Raw genomic sequence first — 19782 nt, 5'->3', positions numbered from 1 at the left:
TGGGGACCTGATGTTTTGATCTATGCCCTCAAATGTCTATCTTGTGTTCTCTCATAAAGAACGTGTCATACGTAAATAAGACAGTAGGGGTTTGAAAGCTGTAATTTTAGACATCTATCTGGATGCCAAGGGCCTAACCAAGGAAACCTACATAAGTTAGGAGCTATTCTCTCACTAATTACACTGCGTTATATGACATACATGAATTCAGCCCCTTTCGGTGGCAGCAGTGATTTGAAGTACGTTGCTTCACCAGAGAGGTAACTTCTCAATGACAGATTGCTTTACCAGATGTCTACAGAAATACTGACCCACATACCTTGCAAAGATGTCTCTTTCCTCAGGTGAACTCCTGCATCACCAGCTATCCAACTGCAGCCAACTCATATGAGATCTCTAATAGCACCAGCTGCTGAAGGAAAGGGAGCTACAGAAAAACACTTGTTGCCAAACTGCACATTTGAATGGAAGGAGGAGAAACAGATGGGGAAATCATTCTTCAGACAGTGTTTACTAGCACAATCAGCACCTGAGGCGGCACTTATTCAGGTGCTGAAATTACAGAGGTAAGTTTTATGATGAGAAATCTATTCCTCTTATGACAGCTACATTTCTCATCATGGATCATAAAAAGCAGCTGATCCATCAGATAACTACTTGATTGTAACGTTCATCACAATAAAACCGTCAACTTTCCATTTTGTTTTACGACCCTGGTTTCATCTGGAATGCTTTCAAGATGGATACTGATGTTTGCTTTGGGTACGAACCTACTCAAGCACTTTTGGATTGCTGCTTATGCAATAGTAGACAATAATGAGAAATGATAGCAGAATTACCTCCAATTTTTCTACCGGGGAGAACATCACCAATATGACTTTATTGAATATTTTTCTTGGACTGAACCATAAAGAAAATATTTAATTGTCTGACACCTTCCTCTTCCTTTTAAGCCAAACAAATTCTTTCTTTTAGTCCTCTGTTTTCCACTTATGTTACAGATCTTCATTACTACTAACTTAATAATAGTAAGAATTTAAAAAAAAATAAATGAACAAGTGTTTGTAATAATGTATAAATTTCCATCTTTCTAAAATGACAACAGTAACTTTTTTATCTTTATGTAGTATCTGTTTTTAGGTCATTTCTAATTCTTGTCCTCTCTGAGGCAGACAAAAAGTTGAAACTATTTTTCGAAAGTTGCAGAGCAAAACTCAGGCCAAATTTCTGATTTATCTAAGGCTATATAATGGATATATGAGCTTTGTTGTAACTCAACACCCCAAGAAGACATGTTATCCAAAGTAATTTTTAAAAAGATCTGTTCTCTTGAAGATTGTTGTGATCTCAATGAAACTCTACAGTTCAAAAAAGGCTTACTGACGTGTAGTCTGCCTCTTTATTTGGCAAGGTTACAGCCCCATTAAACAAAACAAAACAAAATAACCCTCTGCTCTTGCATAACTTTGCCAGGAGAGCTTGTATAGTCTGTGGACTATTGAGGCTGCTACTAAATTGTGGGGTTGATCCATCACATGATGAAACCAACAATGCTGAACCATAGCTCAAGATTCAAAACAGTTCTGTGTGGAGAAAGAGTAATTCTCTAACCGGTCCAGACACTGAATTAGTTCATTCTTGACCTTAGCCAAACGGAACAAAAGCAACATATGCTTCATGTTGCTTTGGAAAAGCTCAACTGTGCTTGGTACTAGTGACAGTTTTTGTTCATTCTGAGCACCAGACTTTGGCCTTTTTTTTTTTTTAACTCCATAATAAAATTCAGATGACTTATAAAGATACCGGTTCCCTGCACCAGCAGCAGGATTTCTGCTAAAACCCAACGATGAAATTTACCTTTGGAAAAAGACCAAGCACGGAAAACTTTAGTGTAAATAATCAGAAAATTATGAGTGGACCAGCCTGGGGTAGGGGAGTTGCAATGGAACATATTTTGTCAGCTTGAATTTAACAGATCTTATAACGCTCCTACCTTCTTAATGTACCATGAGAACAGATCCTTAAGTCTTATTTTATATCCAGACCTTCTCTACTGCAGTTATGGTGGTCTGACCAGCCCTTCAGCCCAAATCTTACCCTTCCTCCAAATGGCAGCAAAGAAGGACTGTGCAACCTGCATCTGCAATCTTCCTTCTGCCCAGGCTGATGGGGTCCAAGCTGCTGTACTTGTGTGTGCCCTCGGCTAAACACCAAACTCCTACTGCATTTTGCCAGAATCTTAAGGGGACTCTAGGTGGCAAGTTTCTTGCCTCAAAAGTCAATTGTGTCTATGTGTCTATGTGTCTTTAAAATCACTGAGCTACTAATGCCAAGTAGCAAGAAATGGAAAGGAAGAGAATGAGCCTATGTTTTTCATTCATGTTTGATACACTGGGGAAAAGCACAGAGGAAGAGAAATGATGAAGTGCTGTGTTTTGGATCCATAACGACAAAATCGGCAGGACTAGGGACTGCACTTACAAAATAAATAGGATGACTCCTTGGGTAGGTGTTCTCACTGAAGATTCTTATGTGTCATTAGTGTGTTGAAAGGAGCTTTAACACCTGCCTAGCTGTGTGCAAACACTACCCCCATTTAGGCCTACATCATGCTACATGTTTGTTATAAAGCACTTGTCAGATGGAAACAGATGTACTAGGGGGATGAAGTAGAGCCTGAATTGCAGAACAAAAGACTGGAAAACACCTTCCTTCTCCTTTTTTTGGTTAGAATTACTGTATTTAAATTAAGAGATGTAACTAAAAACTGTGAGTAAAAAAAAAAAAAAAAAAGAGAGCAAGAAATACCTTACCTGTATCTACAAGCAAAATTCATGCAAATTGTATCTACTATTTCTACAGTCTTCAGGGTATCTAATAGGGCTGTGGATGAGGCACTACTATTTCAAGAAATATTTCCATTTAGAAATTCATAATTATAAAGATAAGCTCTGAGAAGCAGACCTGTGTGCACGATATTAAGGAATACATTAGAAACATATCTCAGATGCTTTTATAAGCACCAGCTTTCAGAAAAGAGAAGAAAAACAGTCACCTTTCTTCTTTACAATAGTTAATAATTTTTGCATTTGAGTAGTACTCTACGACATATAAGTATTGTCTTCACATGCAGGAAGGCAGAGGTTCCAGTGTCTTGTAAGGAGAAATTCCTTCTGGCGAAGTCTTCCTGTACTCTAAAACAGTTTAACTAGGATTTGATAGCTGTTCCACAACACCTCTAGGGAGCTAGCCTCCATTTATCTGCTTATGTCTTCAATTGTTGGTATGATAAAAGTGTGAATACTCTCTAACAATCTAAATCTCAAAATTTCTCTTCCATGATAGTTAATTTCAATAACAAAGTCTACATTTTATAATGAGGAGATCTTGTACTAGGGTTTAATCCTACACTTTCTCCTTGAAGGCACTCTTCCCACCCCTGCAGCAGCATCTCTGTGCCAAATCAGTCCAATGTTCTCATATTTTAATTGGAGCTAACCGGATACATCTGCCACATGACTCGGGGTTACTCTGAACCTCAGAGAAAAATCCATTCTTATGCCAGGCCTCAGAGATTTCAGCCCTGTTATAAGATAATGGATTCTGTTAAAATTTGTATAAAGGAAATTTAAGTTTTAATGCAGATATTGCACAGCAATAAAGAGCTGAATGAGATGCTTGATGACACATCTCTGCAAAGGACTTTGAAATCAAAGGTAATGAAATGCATGGCTGCTGACTTCTCTGCTTCACAGCTGACTTGCTGCTACTCATGATGCTAGAAGGTCAGTATGCATTTTTACAACGTACTACACTTTGGCCCTGAAAGTATGCATTGGCTATTGCAAAGATTGTTGCTGTCCTTCCATATAATGATTGATAGTGTTTACAAACATTTGAAATACTTAGGCTGAGGAAGCGTTTAAAATGGGTACCAGTGTGAGGAGGTTTTTCAACTTCTCACTGCTGGCAGCCAAAAAGAAGGCAATGTTTAATAAGCAGCACTTGTGAGTGGGTGAATGTGTGGGGAGAAAAATGCTCAAACAAACTGGAGCATATGATTACTTTTTTACTGGTGACTGAAGAATCACAGTATCATCTTGATACAGCTTGGCCACTGGCATATTTTTAACTTCATAATATCACATTACTTCAACTGCATACAATTAACTCCTGCTGATTTAACAGTGTTAGAAAAGAATAATATAGTATTTGTCTCCATGGAATAAGAGTTTTTGAGATCCTAGCAAATCCTAGCAATTAGTTGAATGAAGCAACAGAAGTAAAAGAAAACAGTGAAAGTGCTAAATAACTAATGGGAACCAAATCCAAGCAGCTTTCTCTATGCCAAGAACCATAGGAACCTGATCTTAATTTCTGACAGTTCTGCCTTTAACAGAGCTCCTAGTAGCTTATATTAGTCTAAAAATGAGCATCTGCTTCCCTAGTTCTTAAAATGCAGTTTGAAACCAGCAGGGAATCCAAACAAATCATACAATATCATCTAGAACAGAATCAGCTATAAGAAGTTTGAGGATTTTGGTACATGCTGCTAAATGCCTCGGACTGGAGAAATCACAGGTGAAGAATTTTTGAGTCACTGTCAAGTTCTAAACTATTCCACTCAGCACTAGAAATCTGCCTTACACATTCTCCAAAAGGCTGAGGTGTGATGACAAAGCATGACAGGCCTCTCCAAATATTTAAGCAATAGAGAACAATGGCATGAGACAATGCTGCAAGATAGGGTTGCATGTAGGGAGTGTTGCGAGTGTTGCTGGCCTTGAAGCAAAAGGCCTCTTAAAGCATGGTAACACCCTAGGGTGTCTCTGCCATTGTGTCATTCAAATATGAACTGGGCAAAAGACACACAAAATCTTTAAGGAAACTTATTTTCAGGTAAGAATTATTAATAAATGGAAGTTGGTAAAGAATAGGCTCTGACCTCTGCAGCTTCAATTCCTAGCTGAGTTCCATGCATTTTCCAAAAGGTGGCATCTCCCAAAAGAAAAGCAGCAATGTGTCAAGTCATTGCTTACCTTACAGTCACTTCATCTTTCTAGTGAGCACGCCCAGCTTTGAGGTCATACGCTGACAACTCCCCGAAGCAAAGTTGATTTTGGTCACTTTTCCCCATGTCCCTTGCATGGTCTGTGGGTATCTGTGGCTCTGATCCACCATGAGGTTTACACTGGAGCTAGTATAAACCCTAAGGTGAATCTAGCCAAGTATTTTAAATGTCTTCATTCCACTGAGCAAATATTTTCAGATATCTTCCTAGCTCCAAAGTTTTCCATGTTTGATTCCAAACGAACCTTTTCTGGAATAGTGTTTACATTTGGCTACCTGCCGAATCAGGCCAATGGGTTTCTGTGCAGCTATGTTGGGAAGGAATTTGGCCTATTCTCTTTAAAACATATTGTGCTTGGAAAGACGTGACATGTGATGCCAACTGGCTGTATTTTATCTTGAGTTGTTTTAGATAAATTGAGCCTGTTTTCTACTAGGATGAAGGATATCCATGAGACCACTGCTTCCAAGTGGAGTGGAACAGAAACGCTTCCCTTTTGATTGCAGCCATCTTATTGTGTTGAAATCCAAACACTACAAAGGACACTGTAATCAGAAACAGCAGATGCACAACTTTAAATTATGTGTCAGATTTGAAATAGATGTGCAGTGGATCACTTTGATTAAGAGTCGTATTTCATCTGCTAGCAACTGAGGATTGCATTCTCCATTCTGGTGCAAAGAGATCCTGACCGCACCTTACATTTGCTGAAATAATTACAAAGAACACCTACTGCATTAATGGGATATTATTGCACACGGGCTGGAAGGTAAACTGTGGCTTCATCATGGCTGTCCGCTGCTTGGAAAGGCACACAGCATAAAGCTCCCGCTGCTGTGAATAGCACTGTTATCTGATAGTGCAAGACGTGACGCAACCAGTCACAGACAGGGAATAAATGTTTCATCAAACACCATGAGTACACCTAATAAAGTAGAGTAAATGCTAAGATGTCTGTTTAAGTGTGATTTTTAAACTAGATTTTTAAGAATGTGAGGACCTGGTTTCACTTTGCTGACATTTGTAAGAGATGCAGGTTACCATCCAAAGTCAAACGCGTACAAGATCAGCAAGTTTTGCTCTGTTACCCTCACACAACCAGGTGAGTCTAACACTGTGCTGCAGACCTGGAAATGAACTAAGCTAATCAATACCCAGTGGGCAGGAATCAAGTGGATGGGGCCAGGCTCTTTTCAGTGGTGCCTGGTGACAGAACAAGGGGTAATGGGCACAAACTGGAACACAAGAAGTTCCACGTGAACATGAGGAAAACCTTTTTCACTTTGAAGGTTATAAAGCAGTGGAACAGGCTGCCCAAAGAGGTTGTGGAGTCTCCTTCTTTGGAGATACTCAAAACCTGCCTCAAAAATAGCTTTTCAGTGCAAACTACTGTAGGCAACTGCTTTAGCAGGAGTGTTGGACTGGATGATCACCAGAGGTCCCTTTCAACCCCTATGATTCTTGTTGTATGGACTGCAACAGGTCTAGATGCTGGCTTGAATTTAATACAAGAATACAAAGATTGTAGGACTTGTAGATATTTCATATTGTAGTCTGTTTGTATTGTTTGTATTATAATCTTACATATTACACATGAGCTCTAGCAGTTGGAGCACTGCACCAAATTCCTTCTCTAAAAGTGACTCAAAATGTTATATAAAGATACTTCATGGTACTGATTGACTTTTAAAAATCTTTAAAGTGGTTTAAAACAGTGTAATTTCTTGTTAGGTTAAAAGGAAAAATCAAAGACCAATAGGTCTTCCATTTAATACACTACATTAACACGAGTGAAAGAAGAAATACACCCTCTATCAGAGTCACATGAGGATACAGTCAGAGATATCATCAAAGTAGTAAAATGATACAAGCATGTTTTAGCATATTTCTGTTTCACATTTCAGGTTGACTGAACATCAACTGTGTATACAATGAAAATAAATTGCTTGGCTTCTGTCTTCATTAGCTAATGAAATATGCTATGTTGATATAAAGCCATTGGAGTGTGCGAAATGCATATACATCTTAGATTGAAAACAACTATAGTATCACAACAGTAGAAGATTGTAGGCGATACTTACATGATAAGAAAATACATGATGTTGACCTGAAGTTGTAATAGCTCAGTAGTGCTCTATAAGGGGGCTCTGGGAAGAGTTGAAATATTACTTATTATTTGCAATTGTGCACATAGCTGATAGAAACTTCTCGTAATTATTTTTATGATTTTTCAATTGTCAATTGTAAATAAATTACGAATAAAAGCTTGCAAAATATAGCTGTCTGTGGATTTTTGCTATTACCATTTAGAAGATGTATGTAGAGGCATTCCTATTTACAGAGAAAGTGCTTGAAGAAAACATGAGAATTGTTTAACCATCTTTGGCATGAGAAAAAACAATCGCCACGAATTCTAACATTTATTTGCAAACACGTGGGCAGTCTTGCATGACTATTCTGTGTATGACGTTAGCATGCTTTTAAATTGTAAAAGATACGAATGACTTAGCATACAAAACAACCCCAAGATGTCATTAGGAAGTTATGACAGTCATTCCCCTTTAATTTTCCACATAAAACACCAACAGCCAAAATGGTTCTGAAGCAGACAGCTATGAAAACAGAGTGGCAGTGGGAAAGCCCTCCTTTTGAACTCCTGTGAGATAAAACATAATTATAGTGGCTGCACTGTTGTTTTGTTTTACCTGCTTGCTTAGCATACAAATAGTGCAGCTGGAACGAGGCTCACTGTCACATTCATAGGCAGACAGGTACATCAGCTGCAGAAAGCACACAGCTCCTGGCCTGTCTGCTTGGATTAAGATGGCTCAGTGCATGTTGAGACCTGCGCAGTCTTGAGGACACACCTTTGTGGTAATGCCAAGGGTGGCAATATGCATCATTTCATGTAAATTTAATACAGCCCTTGGGTTTTCTGGCAAGCTCTCAGGGCAGCCCACAGCTCTCTTATGAAGATAATACTGCTGTGATATTCTTCAGAAATAAATCAAAACTCAGCAGCCACTTCAGTGTCATCTGCAGCGCGTGGGATCCCCTAACCTGGAATTCGTAAGTATGATCAAGATTTATATATTTATTGCAGCCACATGTACGTATGCATGGAAGAGCTGGAGCTGTGTCAGTGTTTTCTGCTGAGTGAAAACTGAAAAAAATGAAAAGATAAATGGAAACACTTGGAACTGAATTTTAACTGTATTGTGCAACAAGTTAGTGAGACCACCTTCGCCACTGACAAAAAAGTCCAGCCCTGCAAATCTGTCTTGCTCACTGTAGTTCTAGCAATTCTCATGTGATATGGTAGGCTAATAGTTTCTGTTTGCTTCTTCTTCAAGTAAAGCCATAAAGTCCTCTAATATCACAGTAGGTTGTCACAGAAATTAACATACTATAAAATGAGGATGGCAAATAACTTCATTTCCAAATGCTAGGTTCAGCACCCAAGTGTATTAGCAAATTTGGCAGCATTTGCCAACTCCTTTGCACATGAATAACTCTGTTCACATGGTTTAAACAAGTAAGACTTGGATACATTAGATTAATTTGCCAATAGCAAATTACATTCTATTTTAAAATATGAATAAACCTGTACAAATCCACAAGCTTTTTGACGATTCTCATTTAATTTACATGCATGGAAACACTCCAGCAGACTACAGAGAATGCAAGATGCAGTACACTCAAGTAAGCCAAAATGAGAGCCCTTTCCACTAGCCTGGACACCACAGAAAGGCATGCAGCAGGGATCTGGCCCAAAGAGAAAAAGTATCCATCAGCCTCTGGTGCACCTCCTGCCACTATGTGTTACAGCAGTCTCAGTCAACGTGCCCAGCTCATACTGAGGGGAGCACAAAGTTGAATTAATCTATACTTGTAGATTTTGTTCTGTATGAAGCCACAAATGGGGATACTTTTCTATTTGATCCTGAAGCAGGCAGATTCTACGTTAAATGAAACCTGGATGATTATTTCCCATACTGTTTCCTTGTCTATTGTGTATATTCAAACTGGTCAACCAAAATCCATTTTGTTCTCAATTACTGCATCCCTCAAATTGCCATATAAAAATCTGCCATCTCTCAATAATGGATAGTGAAGGTTTTACTTCAATACCACAGATAATTTGTTAAAAATGTCCTAATTCGTCTAGCTAACGTCTTCATTTGTCTTTCCTTTCATGATCTCTATCTTCCCTTGGCTTTCTTGTTTCATTCATCACACAGATCTTTTTCACTTGCCATATTCCTCTCTAAAACACCTTTCTACTTGCTTTGCATCATATGCCTTTCTTTTGCTCTTTATTCCATTCATCCTACTGGGACTTGCAGACTTGTGACTATTCTTCCATTTCCCATTTCTCTGAAGGGTTCTTTGTTTCCCCTTATCCACTGGGATTTCTCCTCCCACCATGGCTTTTTTTTCCCCATCACCTTATTTAGGAAGACCATGTGGTAATTACTTCCTCTCCCATGTTCAAAGCCTTCAAGATGGGGCCAAAAACTAGCAGAGGCAGAGGGAGTATGAAGGCTTCCTTCCAGCCTTGTACAGTCACCAAGGAAGAGACACGTGGAGTACAGAAATATGAAAAATGTCAACATGGTCTTCTTACTTGGACCTGACAGATTGGATTAGACCATCCTTCCAATGGATAGTTGAATGGGACTGTCCAGAAAGGATCCATTTACAAGACCATCTGTCACAAGCTAAGGAGAAAGGTAATTGAGCATGCACTGACTCCCTCTAGTGATAAGTCCTTCTATACCTTTCAGGACTGGCAAGATCTGGGGAGGGATGGTGGATGTTTTGCTTGATTAAGTTAACTAACTTGAGGGTGGGGCCAAAGCATCCTTATCTTCAAAGAAAAATAAAAAATATGTCTGTTTAAAAGGTTATCACTTAACACCAGGAAAATTGCATTCTGCCTATTGAGAGATGTCTTCTTGAACTGCAATAAAAAACATAGCAGAAAAGTGATGTCATTTCTGACATTGTCAGTGTGGAAGCCCCCTATAGGAAGTATTGTAAACCGTTTCCCAATCTGCTTTTATACAGGCCTAGGAATTAAAAAGAAATCTTAAGTGCTTAATGCTTAAACCAAATGTTTAATTTTGAACATCCCAACAGAGTCACACTGTAGTTTGGAGATTGCAGTTAAAAGCCTGGGTTCCTTCATCTTCCCGACTCTGAAACTACAGTGTAACAAAAACATTTTGAAACTAATGTAGAAGCAGTTCTAACTGGAGCATTAACATAATTTACTCCAGTCATGTTCATCAGGATCATTTATGTCTTACACATGCAATGTGTAAATACTCACCCTCCCTATACATATACAGTTGGATTTTATGTATTATATATAAAAACACTCCTTTGCAAAGCATGATTCATTGGCTTAACAGTTGGTATTTTAGCTTTTCTAATATGTTCAAAAGCAGTTTATACATTTAGGAGTATGATGTATATAATCATTACTGCTTTAAGTAGGTATCATTGCATCTACATGAGATGACACATTACATGTGCTAAGCTAGGCACTGAAAACCACGGGGACAATTCAAAGCTGTGGAAAAACTGTGAGCCAAGCTTTGGCTGGCTGTTTTCTGTGCGACTAGAAACTGTTTTACTACATGATTTATAATGATACACAATAAAATACACTTATCAAGATAAAAGAGCTTGAGATGCTACCCATTACCAAGTAATCAGTTCCAATTTTCATTTGATATGAATGAAAGGCACAAGAAATACGTAGCACCATTGGAACAGGTCCAGAGGAGTGCCACGATGATCAGAGGGCTGGAGCACCTCTCCTGTGAAGACAGACTGAGAGAGCTGGGCTTGCTCAGCCCGGATAAGAGAAGGCTCCAGAGAGACCTCACTGCAGCCTAAAGAGAACATCCGTGGAGGTGTTCAAGACCAGGTTGGATGGGGCTCTGAACTGGTGGTGGCAGCCCTGCCCACAGCAGGGAACTGGAATTGGCTGGGCTTTAATGTCTTTTCCAGCCCAAACCATTCTGTGATTCTAAGAAGGGCAGCACCTACTGAACACCAATATTGAGTATCACCAGAACCAATGTAAACACATTATATAGAGCATATTTACACAAACATGGAAAGAGTCTACTCTACATACATGAGCTACTTTACAGAGAAAATCAAAGACTGTATACCCCTAACCACAGTAAAGCTTGTGCCATGTATAATTACAAGGGCTTGTAGGTTGATGTGAGAAATATGAAGTGCCCTGGGTATATTCAACATCTGGGTTTCAGTGTGGCTTTTATGGATCATTTTACTGATGCCACTCACAAAGAACCCACCCACATGTGTTCTCAGTGACAAATGAGAGTATGCTCCTCCTTTAGGTGACACATAACCATGAAGCTACTTTTTTTCTTCTTTTTTTTTGCGTGCAACCAAATAAACTTTTCATGGGACCTTTTGCTGAAAACACTTAGGACAGAAAATCACCAGTCTACTAGGTTTTGAGGTCTATTCTGCTTCAACATAAGCAGCATATTTGGAAAAAGAGACAGTCTGACCTTCTGTACCAACTGGTCCATCCAGTCACAGAGAATGCCATTGGCTCAGGCCAATTCCATTTATCCTGATGGTGTTTGTAGGGTGAAGGGAGCATGCTTGACCACTGGAAATAATTCAGCTCATTTAGCACCAACAGAAGATTGAACTCGTAATACAGGAATTAAACATTCCATGTGTATCAATGACATACAAGGCACAGCACTGCCATACTTGAGGCTCCCAGTATGAAACAGGGCATTACAGATGTCCGTTGACACCCACCCATTTCAGTTTTTGATTTGTTTTGGTTTTTTGTTTTTTTATTCCCTGTACAAAGACTGTACAAGACTGGAAACCATTTTGGCTCAAATTTCCCAAATCCTTCAGCCTGGTGCAGACAGGAAAATTTTAGCCACCATGGATCAAAATCTAGAAACTAAATTGGAAAAGAAATCAAAAAGATATGATAGGAAATTCTGTAGAGCACAAGCAACAGAAAGGCAATACCTTACTGCTGACAGGCTGATTTGGCTGGCAAAACCAGACATATTCTGTATGCACAAGCCCTTCTTTGGGTCTGAATTGACATCAGCAGACGAGACTTGTCTATGATTAAACTCCCCAAGGATGTCAAAGGTACCTACTGTCTCCTAACAAGGATATATTTTGGGACATGCTTGGCAGTAATTTTAAATAGTTAAGTTGCAAAACACCAATCTGGATGGTTCAATATTGGAAATGTATGACCCAACACTGTGCTTTTTCACATTGGAGGAGCAGCCCAATTCATTATTTTATCACATTTCATCAACAATATCCCAGGTCGGTGTCACTCGCTGAAAGCCATACCTGATCATGGCAGTCAGTCTCACATATACACACTAAGAAACCCTGCAACTTTATCCTGAACTTGTCACCTTTGCAAAGCTCTTACAGGGTGCACTTCTTCACTGGAGGAAGACTTCTGTATCCAGGTTCTGTTGGAGAAAGGTTCTTCATCAAGTGAATTGATAACGGGTGATCAAAGTCTGGCAGTTGTACCTTATCTATCTGGGATCATAATTCAGGAACGAAGCTGCCGTTCCCTTTGCTCCTCCCCACCATTAAATTACATTCAATCACTGTATGGCCTGCATGCAGCCAGATGTTATCATTACAGGCCTTTTCTTATAAACTGATGCTGAAACCCGAGTGGTTGATGAGACTGGCTAAGCAGTTGTACCTTTGACCTGATTGCATTAAACTTGCCCTATCAATTTAAGCTTAGTATAAACACCATTTCCCAGAGTCCCTCATGACTTCAGTAGTGAGAAGAAGCTGACTAAGCCTAAACATTTTTTAACAGCAATCTTGTCTTACAACACCAAGGGGATTTGCCATGTATCTGGGGCTTTATAAAACCATATGAACATGCTGAAAGAATTAAAGTCCTTTAAAAATGCAAAATTGATGGTGACAGTCCTTTTAGAAAACCAGTTTGTAGAATGTCAGCACAAGAGGAGTTGGAAACAGGATGAAAATAGTTTTTAAAAATGCAACTGATTTGTGTTTATTTCACACAATTGCTTCCAAATACTGAGATTTAGAGTTAAAAGACGAAATAAAGAAAAAAATCTCTCAAACTTAATTCACCACCAACTAAAAAGAACCCCAGAGCTCCATGACTCAAAGCCCTCTCAGATGTATCACTCTTATTAGATTTCCCATAAAACACAGAGCATCTTTGCCCAGCTAATTCAGATTTACTTTTTTTTTTTTTTTTTTTTTTAATAAAGCTTGGTCTCTTTCACATAATGCATAACTCAGTTAATCCTATCAAAAGATTCTGTTTAGCAGCACATGAGCTATAGCATATGGTATAGCATATGGCTAACAAACTGGCTAGCCTGAAGAAAGGAGAATATGCTTATAACTATAAGAATAAAAGTAGCATTCTGCTTTAGATAGTTGTATTGTCTCCTACAAGAGACCAGTTAGGTACTGCAAATACTGGCAGAAAAACTGGAGATAGAGCAGTAAAGTCTGGATATCTTCACCTTGCCAGGTTGCAAGTCCTCTAGCCCAGAAGCAGAAAAACACACTAGAAGTTAAGCAGATGAGTACTCCTGTTAATTCTAGCAGAAGTGCAGAAGCAGTCAATGCTCTGTGAAGTTGAATATTCAATTCAATATTCAATATTCATTTTAGAACAGAAGTTTTGTGCTGCCTGCTGGTTACAACCAGCTACCAGAGCTCTTGCTGGAAGTGCAAATAGGAAGTTTTCAGAGGGACCTGGACAGGCTTGAGAGGTGAGCCCATGCCAATCTCATGAAGTTCAGCAAGGCCAAGTGCAAGGTCCTGCATCTGGGTCAGGGCAATCCCAACCACAGATATAGGTTGGGTGGAGAATGGCTTGAAAGCAGCCCTGAGGAGAAAGATTTGGGAGTGTCGGTTGATGAAAGACTCAGCATAAGCCAGCAATGTGTGCTTGCAGCCCAGAAAAGCCAATAATATCCTGGGTTGCATCAAGAGAAAAGTGTGACAGCAGGTCGAGGGGGGTGATTCTGACCCTCTACTTTGCCCTCATGAGACCCCACCTGGAGTACTGCATCCAGTTCTGGAGCTATCAACACAAGGAGGACATGGAGCTGTTGGAGTGGGTCTGTAGGAAGGCCATGAAGATGATCAGAGGGCTGGAGCATCTCCTCTACAAGGACAGGCTGAGAGAGCAAGGGCTCTTCAGCCTGGAAAAGAGAAGGCTCCAGGGGGACTTTATAGTGGCTTTCCAGTATTTGAAGGGGCCTACAGCAAAGCTGGGGAAGGACTTTTTATAAGGGCATGTAATGACAGGACAAGGGTAAATGGTTTTAAACTGGAAGAGGGTAGATGTAGATATTAGGAAGAAATTCTTTACTGTGTGGGTGGTGAGACACTGGAACGCGTTGTCCAGTGAGGTTTCAGCTGCCCTCCCTGGAGGCATCCAAGGCCAGGCTGGATGGGGCTTTGAACAACCTGGTCTAGAGGGAGGTGTCTAGAGGGAGGGGCTGGAACAAGATCATCTTAAAGGTCCTTTCCAACCCAAATCATTCTATGATTCCATGATTTCATGAAAATGTAATGATTTCAGGCTTATGGATATTCATGCAGAACTTGACTCAGAGCACTGAAACTTAAAACAAATTAATTTTATTTTTTTTTAAATTACTGACTTATTTTTACTCTTTTGAAATCGAACAAAGCAAGAATATGCATGTAAAAACAAAAACAAAACAAAACAAGCACAAAATGAAACAAAAAACCCACAAAATAAAAGCCAAAAAAGCAGTACAACCAGCAATGACAGCTACTTAAATAATTACAAGACTTAATTTACATGAGTTACTCTTAGCAGCAACAATATCTAACTTTGGTTAAATTAAACAAATGCCAGCATTCCAGTGTGGGAAGAAAATGTGAATGAGAACAAAAGAAACGTGGTGTATAATTTTACACAGCACAGAAGAAGTAATCTAGAACTTGCTACTGAGTTCTACTGTGATACAAATTAAAGTAGCGTCCTTTTTTGCAAGTAAGTAAAGCACATGTTTAAATGATGAAAACTAACACCAATGTTAAAAGAAGATTTGCACAAATAGCTTGCCTTGCATAAAGCATCTCTGTTTGCTTCATTCCTTTTAGGATCGCATGAGACAGAACAGACCCAGTGACCCTGACTATAAATATCCATCCAGAGAGAGCAGGAAAAAAAAGAAAAAAAGTATAAGCTCTTTCATCCAAATTTGCTAAAGCTTTTACCTAACCATGCCCATCACTATAAAAGACACTTGTGTCTCATGGCCTGGAGCATAATGTGGAAGTACTCGAGCTAGCTTTCCCACCATATTTGCTATGAAGAGTGAACTAGCTGTGACATGGCAAGGCACAACATAGGGTAATTTCCCCTTCCAAGAGCTATGGTAACAGCTGAGCTGTAGATGAAGAGGTACAGCAGAGCAATAATGATGTGTATGAAGGGGGAAGATGACAGGTCAAAAAAGTAAAGTCATAGGGGCTGCCATGATGGGGACTACCATCCCCAGAATTATTATAGGTGCTTTCTATAATGTCAAAAATACTGCAAACAAGTTGGAGAAATTTGGTAATAGCTTAAATTTGAAAAATAGTGGAGAAGTGTCTCAGGTCAATAGAAAGAAAATTGGCTCAGTATGAAGGTAGGGAATTGAGAATAAAGGGGGAAAAAGCATGAGAAAGCACATAGAAAACAAACTGAAAGAATATGCACATTGAAAGTCACTTCATGGTCTCTTCTCATGAAGGGAAATGGCCCGAAGTTGCACCAGGGTAAGTTTAAGTTGGATGTCAGGAAAAACTTCTTTACTAAAAGGGTTGTTAAGCACTGGAATAGGCTTTCCAGGGAGGTGGCCAAGTCACCATCCCTGCATGTGTTTAAAAACCATCTGGATGTGGTGCTCATGGACATGATTTATCAGAGGGTTGTTAGGGTAATATAGTTAGGCTGTGGTTGGACTCGATGATCTTTAAGGTCTTTTCCAAGCTGAGAATTCTATGATTCTATGTGATAATTTACATTGAGACTAAAAACAAAAGGTTTGCTATGTTTTGAAATAACTGGTGTAAATAGAAACCTGGAGGTACCAGTTCATCACGGGTGACTGTGAATCATAAGTGTGATGCAGTGATAAAGAGAAACATGCATAGTATGCACAGCATGATGTGTTTCCAGCCAAGGTAGGGAAATATTGTTGTTACTAGTGTGAGACTGCTGATATGTCTGCTACTTCAAATACTGTGTTTACTCTTGGTAGTGCTGTTAAAACAAAACAAAAAAACCCTGGAATTTGAGCAGATACAGAGAAAACTTACAAAGATGGTCAAGGGAGTGTGTTCTCGTAAGAACACAGGGAAGAATTTTGTTTGTTTAATCAACCATACTAAAACATGAGAGGCAATATGACTGCATGCTACACAGTCACATGGGAGAACCTATAGCATCGCCAAAGGAAAGAACTATTTAAGTCAAGGCCAATGGAATAAGATCGGATGAACATAAGCTTGCTAAAAATGCCAGTATGCTGGGATGCTAGAAGAAATTTCCTAACTATAAGGTCAGGCAGGTTCTGGATGGCTACACAGTTGGATTAGCTGGGGTTAAACATCTTTCTGACTTTCAATGTGCAATTAATGAAGAGGGTTTTGTGGTGTGATACTTGCATCAGTATCCTTTCCAGCTTTGACTTGCTGTTAACAACATGAGCTTTGACATCTGGTAATGCTCTTATTCCTCTTAATGATTTAACATCTTCAATTTATACCACACTTTTCATCCCAAAGGATCCCAAAGCACGTTAAAAATTGCAATTGATGTGCACTCCATGGAGAGAAGGCGTCATTCACTCCAGAAATGGAGCTGAAGCACAGGTGAGAGGCAGCAGCTGTTTAAAGTGTGGTTATACTCAAACTATAAAGAAATGTTTACATTTTCTAACAGAGAAGACCAAAGCGGTCTTTGGGGGATGAAAGTATTTTTGCTGAAAAAAAAAAAAAAAGTAAGCATTCTGTATTTCCTATCTTCTTCTCTGGGCAAGAGTTCTGATGTTGATGCCGTGGAAGGATCGAGGTGAAGAAATCTTAGCAGAATGATGACAAAAATGTTTTCCCCGTTCATGGTTCTAACACTCATGAAAATAATTTTTGTTTGTGCAATGTTGCAAACTCGTCGCTTACTCTCTTCTTTTAGGAACTTTCCTGACTTCTTCAGAGAATATTATCTCAGGAGATTCATTAGGGATGATCAAATGAATCCCTGTACATTGAAGAGGATATTGAAGTGTGTTCGGTTTGTGGGACAATGGTGGGCTACATTCCATGCCACACAGTAGTTTCACTCATGAAAAAAAAAGAACAAAATTGGAAAAGACTCTTGCAGCCACATATGAAAGCTTGGCTAGCTGTCAAACCTGAGCATTCAAAAATTGCGAGCCTGGATTAAGCATCTGGATCTGTGAGCAGATCAAGGCTGTGCTCCCTCTCCCTTGACTTTGGGATTGTTTTGAATTGTCTGTACTGATAAAAACTAAGAAATCTTTTTTTTTTTTCTCTCAATGAATGATACCATGACATATGATCAGATTCTGAGTAAAATATAGGCACCACTCAAAGGACTGGCATAGGTGGCTATCTGTCACCAACAGTAACTGAAAAGAAGGGTATGAATTTATAAGAATAGTAGTGTGGGAGTTAAAACTTAGCCCCACTAGATTCAGTTTGGCTTTGGAAAACAGTCAGGATAGCACACTGGTCATCCCATTATCAGATACAAGTAAAAAAAGATTATTATTAAAGTCAAGTCAGTTATCCATAAGAAGAAAACCCAGTGCAATTGTGATTCTTTACAGCTATAAAACAGAAGTAGCACCTAGAAAGTGAAGAGAGAGGACTACTGTCACTGGTAACACCTGAAATATCAGGCAAACTACTAGCTATTGTTGGCTCCAGGTCGACTGTTTGGGAAGCTGCAAAATGAGCAGCAAAAACAATAAAAAAGAAAAACTGTTCTAAAGGAGTTTACAGTAAAAGTTCAGCATACTTGAACATTTCAGAAAAATCTGAAATTCTGATAAGAAGGATCCCATGCCATGCAAAGCTTGGAAATAGCTTTCTAAAAAATAAACCAAATAAGGACGTTTCCCTTTTAATTGAAAGGAACGAAAATTTGTCTGCAGAGCAGCAGAAACAGTCATGGATGATCATTTTATCTGCATCTCTTCCACTGCTTTCTTCCTTTTTTTTTTTTTTTTTTCTCCTCCTCCTTTATTCTGCATTCCACAGCTCCAAATGAAGAAGTCATCTGCAGGCCACACCACTGCCTGAGGTGTTACTTGAACAGTTTTTAAAAATGTATCTCCATACGGCTACGCACACCCAACCCGTGTAGGCTGGATTTCCACTGGTTGTCATCTGAACCCAGCACTGCTCCTCCGCCCCCCTGCCCCTCTCCCCTTCCACTTCCTCCTCTCCCCCTCTCAAGGCAGACTGTGGTGGGGCTCTGGGAAACTGTAGACAAACACACTCATTTCCATGAAGCTCTCCTTCCAATGAATGCACACTTCTGACATGACCGCAGGCCATAGGCTCACCCTAAGTATCTGACATGGGCTTTCTTGTCAGCAATAGCAGTTGATGTGATGCTCGTAAGGACGGTACAAACTAGTGTGTCACTCAGCAGGTTACTGAGGAACTCTGACAGGAAAGTGCTTGTTTCAGGCTGCTGGTGTGCTTTTATTTTTGGAATGCACAGAGATGACACAGATGACATATTCAGGTGTAAATAAGAAAAAAAAAAGGCAGCTTGCTGGAGGACGCATGTCCACCCATGCCTCCTTTGCCCGTTCCTCCCAGGGCACTGGGAGAAAAGTTCCCTCCCACAACTTAATTCCTTGGTGCCCTGCATCAGAAACATCCCTCCTGCCCCCTGGCCCCTTTTTGCGCAGGCCTAGATGGTGCAGAACGATGGGGCCCACGCGTGGCTCTGTCCCAGGGCCCCCGACATCCCCAGGGTATTGTTTCTCCACATGGCCTCTGCTGCTGCCAGATGAAAACTGAGGCATGTTTAGAAAGCTGCAGCTCTCCCAGATTTTACAGCCAGGACTCGAAATGAAGCAAGATTTTGGCAGCTTTGCCAGGTGCATGTGCTCCGCCATCCTGGTGAAAGTTCACTCAAGCCTGGCCAACTCAAGTGCCTTCATTAAAAAGAAATGCATTGGTCTGCACATGCCCAGCAGAGACTAGCAGGGCCTGATAGCTTCAATTTCTAGACAGTCCAACCTCTTATAGGCACTAGGTATTGGCTAGACAATCAACCGGGCCAAATTAACTTGCTGCTGTGTCTGCATTGCCTAACTTACAAATAAATAATGGTCTTTTAACTTGAGTGTGGTTTCTATTCTGTTTTTCTGTTCTTAGTGCATAATATTGTGTTCATAGACAGACTCTCAAGCAGTTCATTTCCATTTTGTCAAATGGGAAGATTCCTGTATGCTCTGATCCCATTGAAAATAATCCATGTTAAAGAATGATCCTGCAGACAGTTCAGTTTGTAGATTTGCAGTATAAATGGATGGCAAGGGGAAATTAGGATGTCAGTGATTTTGTCTGAAGGGGAAAGAGAAAAA

General features: G+C 39.7%; 1 protein-coding gene across 2 annotated transcripts in view; it reads right to left on the bottom strand.

The window, feature by feature from the left end:
- The window catches only part of GMDS (GDP-mannose 4,6-dehydratase), a 389475-nt gene that overhangs the window by 18838 nt on the left and 350855 nt on the right, over positions 1 to 19782 (bottom strand). Inside the window, exon 10 of one of the 2 annotated variants that reach the window (XM_048939103.1) lies at positions 18925 to 19762. The exons of the other annotated variant lie outside the window; for it this stretch is intronic. Within the exon in view, the coding sequence (XP_048795060.1) occupies positions 19742 to 19762 (21 nt within the window). The 3' untranslated portion in view covers positions 18925 to 19741. Of the gene's footprint in view, positions 1 to 18924; positions 19763 to 19782 lie in introns of those variants that run through there. 2 annotated transcript variants of the gene reach the window in all.

This window comes from Lagopus muta, chromosome 3 (genome assembly GCF_023343835.1).
Source record: "Lagopus muta isolate bLagMut1 chromosome 3, bLagMut1 primary, whole genome shotgun sequence".
NCBI lineage: Eukaryota > Metazoa > Chordata > Aves > Galliformes > Phasianidae > Lagopus > Lagopus muta.
The sequence above is the reverse complement of the archived record's forward strand: the minus strand, read 5'-3'. Positions and strand labels throughout refer to the sequence as shown.